This window comes from Stenella coeruleoalba, assembly GCF_951394435.1.
Source record: "Stenella coeruleoalba genome assembly, chromosome: 8".
NCBI classification, from domain to species: domain Eukaryota; kingdom Metazoa; phylum Chordata; class Mammalia; order Artiodactyla; family Delphinidae; genus Stenella; species Stenella coeruleoalba.
This window is the reverse complement of record NC_137154.1, coordinates 32269998-32288603: the sequence shown is the minus strand read 5'-3', so window position 1 is coordinate 32288603 and position 18606 is coordinate 32269998. Positions and strand designations below refer to the sequence as shown.

At 37.0% G+C, this 18606-nt stretch overlaps 1 protein-coding gene across 5 annotated transcripts in view; it reads left to right on the top strand.

Annotated features, from left to right (window-relative positions):
* Positions 1-18606, top strand: part of LUZP2 (leucine zipper protein 2) — a 512515-nt gene that overhangs the window by 447704 nt on the left and 46205 nt on the right. For all 5 annotated transcript variants that reach the window (XM_079930100.1, XM_079930101.1, XM_079930103.1 and 2 more), the window contains one exon: positions 11892-11966. In XM_079930100.1, the coding sequence (XP_079786226.1) occupies positions 11892-11966 (75 nt within the window). The remainder of the gene's footprint in view (positions 1-11891; positions 11967-18606) is intronic.

Genomic DNA, 18606 nt, shown 5'->3' with positions numbered 1-18606 from the left:
TGGAACTTTCCATATCACACCACTCCCCCTTCTCTGGGTAAAACTGTAAGCTATGAAACTGCTTTCCTGTAGTTTAGAGTTGAATCACAGTGGCAGAGAGAACCACCACCTGTGTTGTCTGTCATGTGGCACCCCATGTTTCATGTCATCCACTGATACTAGAGATGTGGATTGCCAATGCCATGCTGATCTTCCTTATGCTTTAAGTATGCGTAATAAGCTGTCCAAATTGATTTGGGCTCATGTCTCTTTCCTGGCTGAATCTATGAGACTGTGGCAAGTCTCTTAGGAGCTGTCACAGTGCTGCTGCTTAGAGACTACGTGACTGCTTGACACCCGTCAAGCAGAAAATTCCCAGGACGCTGCTCCAGCATTGAGAGTAGAGTCACATTTATTGGTTCATATCTGTACCATATCATTTTATATTTTGAATATCACAACTGGTGAAAGTACTAGAAAGGAAAATATAGTATCTCACAAGAGAATATAAAAAAGATGCTAAAATTATGTTTGCAATTCAGAACTGGATCTTGGTGAGAATTAGCATTTCAACTGTAATCTAAGGGGTGAGTAATAACTGACCAGGGGAAACAAAGTAGTGGGAAATTTTCCATGATTCCAGGCAAAAAGAACAGGTACACGTGATGACCCTGAGGTGTATAAGAATATGCTTCATTCTGTGAACTATAAAGAAGGCCAGTGAGACATTATATAGTCCATTAGGTCAAGGTATCTCTTCTCTTCTGACAGCCTAGTAAAATGCATGCAATTCTACTAGTAAAGTTGGAGTTCCTGAGACACTGCATAGAATGCCAGTATAATTTTGTTGTCTCACTATGTGGAAGGCACATTGATAGATTTAGTGGTGAATACAGAAATGTTTAAGAAGCCCTTTAGACTGTGAGCTTCATAAAGTTAGAGATGTTGCCTTGTGTTGCGTTTGTAACTGATCTCATATCAGAGCACAGAAAATAATATCTGGTAAATGAAAATGTGAGAAAGGGAAGGGAGGAAGGAGTGAAGGTGGGGAGGAAAGGAGGAAGGGTGAGAGGTCCTCTACTTAGAGGGGTATAAAGATTATTGGGCTTCCCTGGTGGCGCAGTGGCTGAGAGTCCGCCTGCCGATGCAGGGGACGCGGGTTCGTGCCCCGGTCCAGGAAGATCCCACATGCCGCGGAGCGGCTGGGCCCGTGAGCCATGGCCGCCAAGCCTGCACGTCCGGAGACTGTGCTCCGCAACAGGAGAGACCACAACAGTGAGAGGCCCCGCGTACCGCAAAAATAAAAAAAAAAAAAAAAGGTCAAGTTTGATTTTACACACACATATATATAATCTTCAATTCCTTTATCACCATTTATTGAAGTTATTGTTTTTTACACATTGAATTATTTACATTTTTATCTTTTTCAAAAGTCAAATGGTTATGTATGTTTTCAATTGACTATATTTGTTTGAGTAGATTTCTGGATTCTCTTTTAATTTATTTCAGTATATGTCTATTCTTATGCTAATACTACACTGTCCTTATTAATGTAGCTTCAGAGTTAGTCTTGAAATCAGACAACGTTAACTCCTACACTCCAGTGTTTTTTAAAATATTATTTTAGATACAAGTTTTAGGACCAGTTTAGTAAATTTACAGAAAAAAAAAAGAAATCCTACGGGAATGCTAACCTGGTTTGCATTTTATCTAATAGATTAATATGGGGAGAACAGGTATCATAAGAATATTGAATATTTCAGTTTAACAGGATTTAATGTTTCAATTCATAGACATGGTATATCTTTCCACTAATTTAGAATTTCTGCCATTTCTGTCAGTAATGTTGCATAATTTACAACATACAGGTTTTTCACATCTTTCATTAAATTTTTTCTAATAATTTTAAATGTTTTTTTTCCATTTTTTTCACACTCTTCTTCCATTATTCCAATACACATATTAGTGTTTTTAATATTGTTCTAAAGATCTCTGAGACCCCCACCATTCATGTTTTTTCAAGCTTTTTTTCCTTACAGCTTTTCAGAATGAATAATTTCTGTTGATATCATTTCATATTTAGTAGCTCTTTCTTCTTTCATCTGCATTTTTTGATAAGTCTATCCAGTGAAATTTTTCTTTCTAGAATTTCCATTTGGTTCTTTTTTTTAAATTTATTTATTTTATTTATTTTTGGCTGCATTGGGTCTTCGTTGCTGCACGCAGGCTTTCTCTAGTTGCGGCGAGCGGGGCTACTCCTCATTGTGGTGCGCGGGCTTCTCATTGCGGTGGCTTCTCTTGTTGTGGAGCATGGGCTCTAGGTGCGCAGGCTTCAGTAGTTGTGGCTCACAGGTTCTAGAGTGGAGGCTCAGTAGTTGTGACGCACGTGCTTAGTTGCTCCGCAGCATGTGGGATCTTCCCGGACCAGGGCTTGAACCCATGTTCCCTGCATTGGCAGGCGTATTCTTAACCACTGCGCCACCAGGGAAACCCTGGTTCTTTTTTGTAATACAGTTTTTCTGCTAAAATTACCTATCTCATCACTAATTAAGAACATGTTACCTTTAATTTTTTGATAGTATTTTTAATAGCTGCCTTACAATATTATATCCAACATATGAGTCATCTAGATATTGGCTACCATTGTCTACTCTTTTAACTTCGGGTCATACATCTCATTTCTTTGCATACCAGTAAGATTTTATTTTGTGCTAGACACTGTCACTTACATATCACAGAGATTCTGGATTTTATCTTCAGAAGAAGATAATTAATTTTTGTCCAATAATACAGTTAAACACTGATATTTACCTCGATGTAGAGTTGACTTTATATTTTGTCATTGCAGATATGTGAAAAGTCCGTGATAAAGCTTAAGCTTCTCTCACTTAACTGAGCTAAATCTCCAAAAATCTTCCCCCAGCCCCACCTCCCAGAATCGTATCTAGGTTTTGAGTTAGACTTTCTTAAGGCAAGCCTAAAAGTGGACTTTATACTAGGGCAAGACTCAGCAAACTTTTTCTGTAAATTATCACACAGTAAATATTTTAGTCTTTGCAAACTTATATGGTCTCTATCTCAACTACTCAATTCCACCATGGTAGCACAAAAACAACTAGACAATACATAAGTAAATAAAGGTGGCCGTGTTCCAATAAAATTCTGTTTATGAAAGCAGGCAGGGACTTCCCTGGTGGCCTAGTGGTTAAGAATCTGCCTGCCAATGCAGGGGACACAGGCTCAAGTCCTGGTCCGGGAAGACCCCACATGCTGCAGAGCAACTAAGCCCGTGCACCACAACTACTGAGCCTGTGCTCTAGAGCCTGCAAGCCACAACTACTGAGCCTGCATGCCACAACTACTGAAACCCGCGTGCCTAGAGCCCGTGCTCCGCAACAAGAGAAGCCACCGCAATGAGAAGCCCGTGCACCACAACAAAGAGTAGCCCCACTCGCTGCAACTAGAGAAAGCCCGCATGCAGCAACGAAGACCCAACCCAGCCAAAAAAAAAACAATAATTAATTAATTTAAAAAAAACATGCACATGTTAAAAAAAAAAAAAAGGCAGTAAGCCAGATTTGGAATTTGGGCTGTAGTTTGCCAGCCACTGCTGCTGTGCAAGGCTGTTAACCTAAAGGCTGTCGCTTTGATGCCTGTGGTGTTGATAACATTTATGAATGTCTGTAGAATGCTGGCATCCTTTTGCAGTGCTCAACCTCTAGGGTTTCTGTTCTGCTGTGAGTCATATAACAGTTTCTTTGTGAGTAGCCTTGTGTCATGTATTGCTCTGTGTATGTGCAGTCCAGCTCTCAGCCAAGGACTTGCAGGAACATCTCCCAACAACCGGACTTTTGGAGGCCCTGCCCTGCTCACCTCACTTTTCTCTGCTGCTCTGCCCTATATACTCCAGCCATTTAATCTGCTCCAGACTCTGATCTCTGCCTCCACAGTTCAGTCCAACTACAGTGATCTGCTTGGACCACAGCCCTTTGCACTTAGGTCAGGAAATTGTCCTCAAGTAGAAAGCTGGAGTAGTCATGAGTCTTACCTAGTGAGGTTCCACTATTTCAAGGTTCACAGCTGGGCATGATTAGCTCATAATTGTTTATGAGAGGAGGACTAGTCCAAAACCAGTTACTGTGTCATGTCAAGAACCTTTAATCTTTTTATTCTTAAGTAACAAAAATATAAATATCTAACAATAATTTAATTAATAAAAATGAATTTTATTTACTCACAATAACCAAAAATACAAATAACCAAAAATACAAATTCATTTGACTTCAGGTGTGGTTTGACTGTGAAGTTTTCTAAGTCACCAGATCCTATCCTATCTATTTTATATGCTTTGCTTTCGTCTACAGGACAAGTTTAACCTCATGTTGTCCTCTTTTATTTTATAAATAATGTCTATTAGAGCTTAGACTTAAACATCCTCATACTATACTACCAAGAAAAAGAGAATATACTTCTTATTCACTCAGATGAAGAGAGGCATCTTTCACTGCAGAAGCCACCAGTAAATATCTTCTTGTCTCTGGCCTGACATTAATTAGATGTCCAAACCCAATACAATCGTTTGACTAGGGAGTTGATATAGAGTAATTGCTTTAAGAAATTGCATCCTCATCTCTGGAACTGAGTGTTGAGATATTTTCTCCTAAAATAATATGGCTGAGAAAGAGTGTGAAGCAGTCACCTCCAAAGTCTAGGCATTTTTGAGGGGAGAAAGGGAATCGATATCGAGAACATAATAAAAACTTATTCACGATAAGTTTTCTTTAGTGACCATAATCACTACAATGCATGTACACATACACATAATGGCAATAAGATATTTATAAGAATTTAACTTTGAGAAAAAATATGTATTTCTGCTCTTATTTCCCAGTGAAAAGCCTTGCTGAACTTTATAATTTTTACATATTAGCATTGACTTTTTTTTTTTTTTTTTATTGTGGTACGCGGGCCTCTCACTGTGTGGCCTCTCCCGTTGCAGAGCACAGGCTCCGAACGCGCAGGCTCAGCGGCCATGGCTCACAGGCCCAGCCGCTCCATGGCATGTGGGATCTTCCTGGACCGGGGCACGAACCCGTGTCCCCAGCATCGGCAGGTGGACTCTCAACCACTGCGCCACCAGGGAAGCCCTAGCATTGACTTTTAATAGCACTTATAACCAGACGTTATGTAAACTATTCCTGTGCAATTTGAGATCTTTGTTCCTTTTACATATATTAGTCATTCAATTCCAAGTCTCTCAGAATTATAACCAAGTTATTAATGTTGAAATGAACAGGTGCTGCATCAAACAATCCGATGGCCTAATATAATCTTGGTGCTAAACTTTATACTTTTATGGGAGTGAGTAGAAGCAGGCAGGAGTTTTTGACTTTCTGCCTCCTTTACTGAGTGGTAAAGTGTAACGTAGAGATGACGGTGCTGGTGTTTGGTTCTGTGTTATATCTCTTGAGTATTATCCACAGCTTCTAGGTTAGTGCTGCCAATCAGGGAGCATGTGCTTCATAAACACTAACAGATGCATTGAATCATGCATTTCAAAAAAGCAATCCTATTATTATCCTTTCACCAAATACCTAGTACACCCTACTGAGTATTTGAAAACATCTCTGTTATGAATTTATTATCCTCGTTGGATGAATAATCTTAAACACACAAAATTCCACCAGTCTTCTAAGTGGTCTCCAAACATTTCTAACCATAAAGCATATTAATAAACTTTAAACACATATAATCCGATATATGTATTGGTTATAAATTATATACACTCACATCTTTAGTGGTTAGGAGGACCAGCTTTGGATCCAAACTGCCTAGGTTTGAGTTCCAGATCTGACATTCCCCAGCTGTGTGACCTTGAGCAAGATATTTAATAAATCTGTGTCTCAGCTTCCTCATTTAAAAAGGATGAAAGACATACTATGTACCAAATAGAGTTGTTATGAGGAATATATATCTCTCTCACAAGTTTAGGCTGTTGTTATCTTTTATTATCATCTTATTATTTTACTTCTATATTATGTACATTATAAACATAAACAAAATGAAAGGAAAGCAGTGGTGAAACAAAATACGTACAAATAAGTTCTAATATTTTTATATTAGAACAACCACGGAATATTTTAGAATAAAAATGTAGACTACAGAGTATTTTATAATGCTACCTATTTTACATTTTTTAAATCTAAATTAAAATTTAGAATTTCTAACGTTTTCTTCCCACACTCCAATGGAACTTGTACTCACTATCCCTATTTCTGCAAAATTTGCTTCAACAAGCCTGATTGAGGGTTCTTATTGGTACCAAAATGTACAGCAAGTATCATCTTATTAATAACAAAGTAGCAAACATATTGTTAGAAAACTTTAAAGATTTCTGACCTTGTTTTGCTGATGCCACCTAAAAGCTTATTGTAATGTTGGCTGTTACTTCTAGGCCCCTCAGTGACCCCCCCCGCTCCCAATCTAGTTCTCTACTGAGTTATATCCTCAACAAATGAGTCACAGCAGTCTTGTAAGATTGCTTATTATAACTCTGTAGTGGCTAAAACACTAGGAGATGGCTCTGTTCTGAATTCCGTATTCAGAGTCTGTATAAACGCTTCCCTGATCTGGCCCTAGCTGGGACCATGTCCAGGTTAGTCTTTCCAAGCAAGAAGCCCATGCCAGAGACGAGTGTGGCTAGACATCATTATGCTGATACCCCTGTGGTGCTTCTTCCTATGTTTTATCAGAAGATTAAAGAGCTGAGACCTTAATTAGCATTCAGAAGTCTGTACTGTCCCTCATCTCTTCTCAATTTAACTCAATATAGTCAGGGATTTAATTTCTTTAAATGTTGTTGACTCATTATGTCTACGGCATTGCTAACTGATAAGACTCCATGGTGACAAAAAAAAAAAAAAAAAAAAAGGTTTAATTTCTTTATCTTGGCATCTAAGCTATTTATCAGCCAATTGTATTTCAATCACTCTTATAGAGTATGTGAGAAAGAGAAGAATTATTGTGCATATCCTTAGAGGAAAGTCAATATATTTTTTCTTTTTTTAAATTTATTTTATTCAAGTATAGTTCATTTATAATGTCTTGTTAATTTCTGCTGTACAGCAAAGTGATTCAGTAATACACACATATATATATGTTATTTTTCATATTCTTTTCCATTATGGTTTATCACAGGATACTGACTATAGTTCCCTGTGCTATACAGTAGGACCTTATTGTTTATCTATTCTCTATGTAATAATTTACATCTGCTAACCCTAAATTCCCAATCCGTCCCTCCCCCCATCCACCTTCCCCCTTGGCAACCACAAATCTGTTTTCTATGTCATGGAGTCTGTTTCTGTTTCGTAGATAAGTTCATCTGGGTCATGTTTTAGACTCACACATAAGTGATATCATGTGGCATTTGTCTTTCTCTTTCTGGGAAAGCCAATATTTTGACTTGCTCCTACTGCTTTCTGTGTCTCGGTGGAAAAACACACACACGCACACACATCAATGTAGCCTAGGTGTTATACTTAGTTTAAAATGAACTGTGATTTTGTGCCACATTTTCTTGGCTCCTGAAAAACAAATTGATTCTCCGAGTTGAATTATAAAATCTTTTTGTTATAATTTTATATTAGAACCTGTTGCTTGGAAAAACCCTGCCGCATGTGTGTCTCTGGTGTGTTTACTCTCTTTGGTGATGATAGTTTTGGAGCCAACTTTTTTTTTTTTTTTTTTTTTAATACCTGGCTGCCGGAAGTCTTGGAACAAATTTGCAGCACAGTCAAAACAAATGGATAGAACTTCATGGCCTCATCATCAGTGCCTCCTTCTTCTGTCGCTACCCATAATCTACTTTCACATCCCATTCACAAGACATATATGCTTTCCGTAGATCTCATGTGTTTAATTTATGTTTGATATTCTAATACATTTAGTGTTAAACTCATTTCAGGTCCTTTTTAGGTATAAATGTTTTCATATGCTACAAATCTCAGGGAAATTCACCAGAAAATTAGAAAGAAGATACCTGGATATTCTCACCTAGAGGGGAAGTAGAAAAGGATTAAGATAATCCTTGTCCCAGTGAGGTTTCAGAAATATTGAATTACACACCTAATGTATGAATAATGAATTAGAACCTTGCAGATGTATGCATTTGCCAAAATTTTGTAAAATGGTTCATTAAAATTTCAGATAAAATTTAACTGTCTACATTATGTCCTTTCTGTTTGCTTCATGCTACGACTATACATTTAGGTTGCTTAGGAAAAAAAGACAGTTTTTGCATTAAATACAGCATTGATTTCATCCTTCATAATCTAGCCCAATTTAAGGTGGATCCTCGAGAAAAACAGCAAGGAACAGCTCCAGAATTGATAGACCAGACGGCAGAGCCAAGCCAGGCTCCAGTGTTTTGTGGTCTATAAAAACTTGGAGCTGTGGAGCTTCACAATTTTTTGAATAAATTAAAAATTATCATATGGACTCTAGCCTCTCATGTTATAAATCTCAAATGAGAAAATATACTTACATAAAGATTAAATGTTAGGTTTTTTTGCTGTTATTCTTATTAGGAAGAATACTCTGACTTCTCAGGCCCCCTGTGTTCTCTATTGCAGCTTAACACACTCTCAGCTTAGCAGTTAGAGTCTCATATTGAGATTTTCACTTTACGTGCTTGCTGCCTCGTGTATTTTCAACCTATGTACACAGATGATGTTTCCTTCTTAATCTGAACAAAACTAATCACTTTATAGATACTTATTCAAAGATTGGATGTAAGTGAAAGCTACTCTAGATTCACGACTACCTCCCCTGAAATAACCCTATCCTTTTTTTCATGTGAATTAAATTGACAAAGCACATAAATGACTTAAAACAGACAAAATTCACAATCCAGTAAACCCTCCTGTCTTTCATAGGTTTTCTCATGCTTTAAAACCCACAGACCTGTTTTTATTTTCTATAATTTTATAAATACGATATATGATTTTTTTTTTTTTTTTTAATGTAGCTTCTGATTTATTAGCTCTGGAATGGGACTGGAATGTTTACATTTCTTTTTTTTTTTTTTTTTGCGGTATGCAGGCCTCTCACTGTTGTGGCCTCTCCCGTTGCGGAGCACAGGCTCCGGACGCGCAGGCTCAGCGGCCATGGCTCACAGGCCCAGCTGCTCCGCGGCATGTGGGATCTTCCCCAACCTGGGCATGAGCCCGTGTCCCCTGCATCGGCAGGCGGACTCTCAACCACTGCGCCACCAGGGAAGCCCCGATATATGATTTAATCCAGTAACTGATCCTTTCAAAACTAAGACTAAAGTATGATAATATGAGTCCAAATCTGCAATTCCTGTGGTTACTTTTCTTACTGTTTTTGTAACCTTTTGTATCCCAAGACCTCTTGGCTAGATTTTACCAAGTTCAATGAGTTCTTAGAAGAGGTAAATGCTTGAAATCCTGGGAACTAATGGCAATGAGCTTTCAAAGGCATATACGCTATTTCTGTTGGAATTCATTCAACCTGTCCTGATACAGGCTTCCTGGATGGCTGCACACCCTGAAGTCATCGTTTTGTGGGAGTCCCTTGGTGTGGATGACAGAATTTAGGCTGAAACCCACACACACAGGGAGAGGGATGGAGGCAGGAGGACTTGTAACTATGCGACCCCACCCTCTGGACTGCAGATAATGAATGATAGCATCTTGAGGAGAGAGGCTGCCCACCTAAAGGACCCTGAGAATGAAGATATCATGACATGCTTTGCGGGGGTAGAAAGGTGTTCAAGACATAGGCGATTTCGGGGCAGCACTAACTCCCTTCCAGCTGGTGACTGAGAATGTTGATTGGCACTGAGGCTCGTGCTGACACTCTTGCCCTCTTCCCACAGGAGTTCCCAGGAACTTGCCTACAGCCACCAGGGGTGTGGGGATGGCCACTATCCCACTAAGGCCCACGCGCTGCCCCTCCCTGTCTTCCCTAACTCCTGTCCTAGGCCTAGAGGCTGGGGACAGACAGAAGGACCACTCTTCTTCCTTCTTTTGGGCCTCAGTCCCGTGGACAGAAGCTGGCTCTGGCAGGGCCTACAGTAGCAGGGATTGTCACAGGGGAAGTAGAGTGCTCCGTGGTTGAGGAATGCAGCTGGACCCAGGGCAGCTGCAATGCAGGGCCAGCAGAGTGGCCCAAGCCCGGGCCAGGAATGCAAAACTGAGGCCTATGGTCCTGAAGCCCTCCTGATGTGCGGGCAGGTGGCCAGAAAGACAGAGACAGACAGGCCAAGGGGGGCCCATGGTTCAGAGCTTATGAGAGTCCACTCACTTGGAGGTGCCCTCAAATTGCAAACAACCCTCTTCATCAGTCCTCTCTCTCTCTCTCCCTCATTCACAATGATTTTATTTTCAAACATTATTGTATATTTAGAAGTGCACATATATATTTCATGTACATGATTAGGTTACTGCTTAAGGGCAACAATTGCCTACTGGAAAATTATTGTCCACAAGAGTCAAGTGTGGAAAGTAGCACAGATCGATTTAGGGGATGAAAACTATGCATGGACACAAAGAATGGATATAGGTTTTCATAATCAAGAAAAATATCCTCACCTTCTCCTCCTGCCTAGGTGCTTACCATAAGGAAAGGAAAAAAAAAAGGTTATTCAAGGACAATGGTGCAGGGCGCTATTTTCCAGACCGTGAGGGAGAGAAGGGAAGAGCAAAAGACAAGTAGGCACTTTGGTGGTTGGCTACAGCCTTGCTGCAAGCCCACAGCATTGTAACACCCAGGACGGAGATCCAGAATGGGGACGTCCTGGTCACTGCAGAAGTGATGAGCCCCTCTGCTGACTTCTCCCAGGCGAAGGCGAACTCAATCCCCTTGCCTCACAAGACCATCAGAACGACCCTCTGTTCCTTCCAGACTTAAATTCTTTTCGTTGGCTAAATGTAGGAGACTGACGAAAGCCAGAGGTGTAGCGAGGCTCTGAGGCATGAGGGGAGGCTGGCCCTTCTGCAGATCCTGTGTGAGCCTGCAGAGCATCTCTCTGTCAGTATATAACTATAGTATATACAGTAGCTAGGCATTGGTGGAGGCAGGACTTTAAAACACATCTTCCAAATCTGAGGCTCTTTTCTTTTAGCAGTACAGTTGTGACATTGGCAAAGATACAGAGATACGGTGGGATAGAGTTATACTGGTTTAAAAATAAAAATAGAAAAAGAGTGAATACTATTGTATTGGGCTTCTCAGGGTGCCTTTACAAAATACAACAGAATGGGTGGCTTAAAAAACAGAATCTGTTTTCTCATGGTTCTGGGATCAAGGTGCTGGCAGATTCATTTTCTAATGAGAGCTCTTTCTGGCTTGCAGATGGTGCCTTCTCGCTGTATCTTCCCTCTGTGTGAGGGTGGAGAGAGGTCTCTGGTGTCTCTTCCTCTTCTTATAAGGACACCAATTCTGTGGGATCAGGGCCTCACCTTTATGACCTCATTTAACCTTAATTACCTCCCTAAAGGCCTTATCCCCAAACACAGTTACATGGTGTGTGGGAGGAGTGTAGAGCTTCAACATATGCGTTTTAGGGGGGGACAAAATTTAGTCCATAGCAACTAGAAACATGACTGATGGATTTATACCACAAATATTTTCTGGGACATGAGCTGGAACTTTGCAACTAGACATTTTGACCCAGTGAAACATTTAGTGTATATTCATCCAGAACAACATTTTCTGCAGCTTAACCAAATGACCATGTAATAGAGTATTTTTAACTTGCATTCTAAATGAATTTCACAAGGTTTTTGTGTTTTTCTAATTCTTTGGCAATGAATGACAGATACTTAAAGTGGAGGGGAAAGGTTATAGAATTTACTGAAAAGATGTACCTCTCTTTCATTTTACAGGCCCAACAGCTTACTGATCTGGAACGAAAATTAGCTGTGGCGAAAAATGAACTGGAGAAAGCAGCTCTTGACCGGGTAAGTTGACATCCATGAGCCATCAGACTTTGGTTGCAGAAGATGAAGCTAGGTGTACTCATTGCTGCTCTTGATTTATCAATGCAATTCCAGATGCTGTGCATGTAATATGGTGATAGAATTCATGAGTGTTTGATACTTTCTTTGGAACCCAATTCTTTTCTTGTTTTTGCTGCTATAGTAAATCTACTCAAGGTTGAGGCTCTGTGATTGCATGGCTTTATTTTTCACTTTACTGGTACACTTGCTCTATAATACAGTGAACAAACATACTTTAAAGCATCAACAAAGATGTCATGTATTAACTTTGTATGAATGAGTTGTAAAGCAAATGGAAGTAGTCATTGACACTTTTTATTTTGGAAATCTTAAAGTCCTGGAGGAAGAGCCATTAAAAGAAGAAAGTAGCTCTCTTAAGCAACTCTGTTTATACAAAGATAATGCAAGAGTGGCTGACATTCCATCTTTATAACAGCTTTATTGAAATAAAATTCACATGCCATAAAAGTCACACTTTTAAAGTTCACAAAGGTGTACTATCATCAACATTAATTCCAAAAGGTTTTCTTTGCCTCTTTTTACCTCATTTCATCTACTTCATTTTATTTTTGTTAATGCCTCATTGTGTTACAATTGTACATGCTCAGAATAAACCACAACTCCCATCTGATGCCTACCTTTGCCTATCAATACTCTTCATATGAGACATGCATGGAGAATAAGGAGTTGGTATTTGAAAAGGGAAATATAATATGGAGGAAGGAATTAGTCATAAAATTTAGAATTATGGTTCTGCTTCTTTATAGTTACAGTATTTGGCAAAATTTCTTAATGCCTCCTTTCATTTTTAAATCAACTATATAAAATTGTGGGAAGTAAATATTCCTTTTTTCTTTAGTTCACTCAGAACAAAAGGGTAAAATGATTTTAAAATTATTTCTTTGTTCACTCAGCAACCCATTTATTGAATCCAATGTAGTTTTCTCTAATTCCTAGAACATATATCTAGAAAATATTAATACAAAAAACTCTAAATCTGAAAATGAAATCATAGTATTTCAGACTTGAGAAGACAAAAAACACCCACATTGCTCTCAGTCAGAAACATGAAAAGTCTATGATGTAGCAACAGGGCCAATCCAAGAGTAATCTGCATTTTAACAAACATTCAATGCATCCCCTGCCTGAGATTAATTCTTGATTAGATTGGAGTTAGCCATCATTCGGTCTAACAATGGAAAAATAAACCTTCTCTATATATCATCTGGAGAATTTTTGGTTCATTTATACACAATATTTGGCATGTAATAAAAATATTTCTAGGGCTTCCCTGGTGGCGCAGTGGTTGAGAGTCCACCTGCCGATGCAGGGGACACGGGTTCGTGCCCCGGTCCGGGAAGATCCCACATGCCTCGGAGCGGCTGGGCCTGTGAGCCATGGCCACTGAGCCTGCGTGTCCGGCGCCTGTGCTCCGCAACGGGAGAGGCCACAACAGTGAGAGGCCCGCGTACCGAAAAAAAAAAAAAATTTTCTAGACATGTAAAGAGAGAATACAATCTGGCCGATATAAATAAAGAAGACAAGAGATGTACACCTGGAGCTGATTCAGATATTGGAATAAGAAAATAAGTACTCAAAAATTTAACAACTATTATATACATATATACATATATATGCATAATATTTCTATGGGCATGTATATAGCATTACATATATTACAATAGAAGAAATATAAAACAGGTAAAAAGACAAAACTTTTCACTAGACTTGGAATCTATAAAAAAATCAACTAGCTATTCTAGAATTAGAACAATATAATTCATGTAATTAAGAATTTAACTCATGTATTTAATAGCAGAATGGATGACTGGACATAGTAGAACTGAAAACGAGTGAAATGAAAGGAAAATTAATATCAAATACCTATACTAATGTATAGAAAGTACAAATAAATGGAAAGTAAGCAGAAAAAGTATAAGAAATGTATAAGACAATTTCAAAATTTCTAAATTATATAATTGTTGTGCCAGAAGAAGTGACAAACAGAGCAATATTCAGACATAATGGCTAAATATTTTCAATAACTTTGAAAGATATCAACCACAGATTCAAAAATATAAATAATGCACAATCAGATTAAACACAAAGATAACCCACTTCATAGTCAAATTGTTGGATATAAAAAGATGAGCTAAAATAGAAAGTGAATAGTAAAATGGTAGATATCAACTTAAGTATGTTAGTAATTAAATTTTTAAATGGTTAACATATTCCAAGTACAAGGCTAAAATTATAAGGCTACATTAAACAAAAACTTTATGATTTATACAAAAGACACCTTTAAATATAAAGAAACAAAAGATCTATAAGTAGGAGAATAGGGGAAAAAAGATGAACTCTGTATACAGTAATACAAAGAAAGCTTGTGTATCAACATGAACATCATTAAAAGTAGACTTGAAGTAAAGGCTTTTTAGTGATAAGAGGAGAGTCTCATATGGATCAGTCCCGGAGAAGAATATTGCAATCCTAAATCAGTATGCATACAGCAGTATTTCTTTAAAATGTACATAAATTTTTAAAAGTACACTTAAGACCCATATATTTTTTCATTATCTGCTATATTTCAATAGTTTATTTTAAAAAAATACTTAACCTCACCAGAGAAGTGGAAATGTGAATAAAAACGATGAGATAGCATCTCAACACTATCAAATTGATAAAAATTTTAAAGTCTGGTGATACCAAATTCTGATACATTAGTAATGGAAGTAATTATTACAATCAGTTTTTAAAAGTGTGTACCTTAGAATTTTCACTTATCCATATGTACCTGGAAACGTGCGTAAGGACACTAAATACAGCAGTGTTTGTATTAATAATAAAAGGAAATAATTTAAATATTTGCTGTTAAAATTAATATATATAATCCATATATTTACTATACTCATTTTCAAATGGTAATCAAAATTTAATATTGATAAATATAAAGATACATGTATCAATATTGATATATCTATAACATACACTGTGGAATGAAAAATGTCAGAATTATTATGTACAGTATTTAACAATTGTTCAAATACATGAAACATATTTTGTTTTGATTACATATCATACATAGAGTAGAAAGATACTCATATCAAATTTATGGACGCAATCGCCTTTGGGGAAAGATGGAGTGAAATAACACTAAGGATGCTTACAGATACATCTACTGTTTCTCAAATGTTCTATACTTTTAAAGCTGTATAGACACAGTCTTTAATTTACACATATGCATATGTATATTTCATGCATTATATACATACATTATATTGCATATGTTTTGTATATATACATTAGTCACATGTAATAAATGTGTACATGCATATTAAAATATCCATATGCATATATTATCACATAAATGTATTTAATATAATTATGTAAGTATTATATATAACATATAATTAAAATGATGCTTTTTAACATTTAATTCAGGTTGCTGTTTACCTGATGTTCGTTATGTCTTTCTCTGTATGCCCCTATATTTTTCAAAATAAGCAGTTTTAAAAAATGAAAGGTTCTCTCTGCTGTCAAGGGCTTTCTATTTTTGTGATCAAAACTTAGCAATCATTTTATTTGGAATAATAAGAAAGTAAGATGATCACATTCATAACTTATTTTGCAATAATATCTGTATACATTTAGCAACTTTGTAAAGAAAGGAGGTTGCCTTCTAATCACCAGTTAGAACCTACAGAATAGAAGAGATGGAACATTTAAGGTGGATTAATTTTGGAGGTCTCATTGCCTCCTTCTCACTGTGCAGTGGTTGTGAAAGACCACAACTTCCTTAAGACTTGGATCTCACATAGGCATTTTCTTCATTTATATGCGGCCGAAACCTCTTCATAGCTAGCATAACTAACATTTCAAACAGGATGTCTAGAAAGTGTTGCAGTAGGGGAACTGTAAGCACATTTTGTGAATTATAAATATTTTCCTTCTTAAGGTTTACATCTTTGGGATAAATATGGCTTTTGAATGAATAAGATATTTTAACAACTTTGCTCCTTTGTGATTGTCTCATTTTATATTTATCCAAGTAATTAATATAATATTTAAGAATTTTAGGGAAACCTGCCTGCTTTTTTCTAGACTAGGTCAAATATAATTCATCTTACCAAGATTCCACTTTATGAGATTTCTTTCATTTATAAAAGAAGTTTATACCTATTAGTTTTTAAAAAGGAAATGACTCTTTATAGAATTGGTAGAATCAGACAATCAGAGGTACGTATAATCCTGAAGTTCAATTAGATCATGTTTTTATTTTTCCTTTCTTTGCTATCCCTGTTTTAAGTTCTAGAAAGACGTTGAATTTCCACGATTCTGAGGCAGGCCCTCCCACTCTGAGTTTTTAACAACTATGACTGTTGGAATGTTCTTCCTTACATTAAATTTTTTCCCTTACTTAACTTCAGATAATCCATTTAGTCAGTGAATGACTATATGGATTTGAAATGCTGTTTGTGTGACCACTGTGTGCCAGGTGCTATGAGAAACAGAAAACACTCATGATACACAATCTTGGGTCCCACATCTCTCACAATTTTGTTGGGCACCAAAAATTAGGAAATAATTATACATTGAACCAGGAGTTCAGAGAAACACAAAAAGTGAATATGTGTATTTTTAAGTACATGTGAGTTATAAAAACCGGTTTTGTCACATGACATTTCATGGGCAAATTGTAGTTTGTCCTGAGTCACAGAACTTGAAGATAATATAGTTTTTTCTCCTTTGTCTTATCCATCCTATGCCTTCCTCCTCCCCACTTCTACCAAGAGCACTATGTGCTTAGCCCTCACAATGCCAGACTGGATTCAGGATGAGAGATTATATGTTGTAGTATTTAAATAAAGGTCCCCGCAGTCAGTCTGTCTGTTCAGATCATAACTCTGTCACTGAATGACCATATTCAAATTGCTCATACTCTTTATACTTCACTGTAAGATGGAATAATAATAAAAATTCACTTTATAAGGGTGATGAGAAAATGATATTCATCAAAAAAAGTAAAGTACTGGGAATTCTTGGCACATAAAAAACACTCAGGAAGCATAGTAATTATTATTATTAGTGAATGAGATCATAGAGAGACTGCATCTCTGTGATAATTTTTCTCTTTGACCTTCAGGATCTTGTCACTCCTTTTGCTACAGTGAACTATAAAAGCATTGCATGTTACTGGAGGTTGATTTCAACAAATCTCATGTAAGGTATGTTTGAGGCTCGTAAACTACAATCATAAAGTCAGGTAGAAATGCTAGCTCACTTCAAAATCGATGAAAACTACAGTTTAATGAAATTGCTCTTCACCTCTCCCCATCATTTTTTTATGAGACTTTTTAATTCTCTTCAGGTGTCTAGCTCCAAAGTATGTTATATCTGGGCTTCAAATAGCCTTAAGTACTTAATAAATATTATGAAAACTATATCTTCACACTCTAACTTGGTTCTCATTTCATATTTCTCGTGAAAGAAGTCTCAGTTTACTCTCCCAATAAAAGCAATAATAATCTCAAGATCTAAGAATCAATCTTGGTTTTCCAAACAATCAATTATTTATTTGGCAATATCTTATGAATTATAGTTAGCTTCAGCTACTGGAATGTAAAAACAACTTTGTGGTTTGGAAACTATCTCTCAAATTCTTATGTTAAAAGTTTCTATTGCATCTGACCCTCACGAAATTTCACCCAGGACAGCATGCATTATTACATTGTATTACAGATGACACAAGTTAGGTGATCTGCACAGACTCCCAGGACAAAGTAGTAAAAGAACAAGAACTGTTCTTGCCACAGTGTGTCTGGCACACAGCAAGAGCATAATAAATAGTTATTGATTGAATAGATAAATGAAGGTAATATAACTTCATAAGTTAACACACATGCTATTTATTCATCCTACATACAAGGGACATAGAGATCACCTAGAGCAGAAAAAATAAAACTGCTGAATGACTTTATAGGATTCATAGAGCTAATTTCATGGTGAAATAAAGGTAAGGGGAAAGGCTTTGGATTCACAGTCCTTCACGATCTTTCCAAAGCCAGCTGTCATTGATGCACCCAGATCTCTCTGAGGACGTCACATCTTCATGTAAATAAATGAAGGTAGACGTGAATATTACCTTGTGAACTTCTATTTGTCAGGAGGTGAGAAATTAGGGACACTGTTGTCTTTGCAATATATATCTTCTTGTTCCCCCAAAAATGCATTTTTCTGAGAAAAGTACTCACATACAGACACACACACAAAATTGCCTTCTAAATCTCCCACCATCTCAAGATCATATATATAAACAAAAATTTCTTATAAGCTTTACATATTATACAGATAAGCAGAGTATTTTAATGTCTAAAATAATACTTTTTTGTGTTATATAATATACAGGATAAAATGAGAAATATTTCATTATTTTCTCACATAAAACATATCCTCTGGAGGGTTTGCTTTATTTATTCATTTAACAAGTATCTGTTGAGTTAGAAACCAGTGATTCTCCAAAAAAATACCGGCCCTACTGTGTAGCACAGGGAATGCTGCTCAATATTGTATAATAACCTAAATGGGAAAAGAATTTGATAAA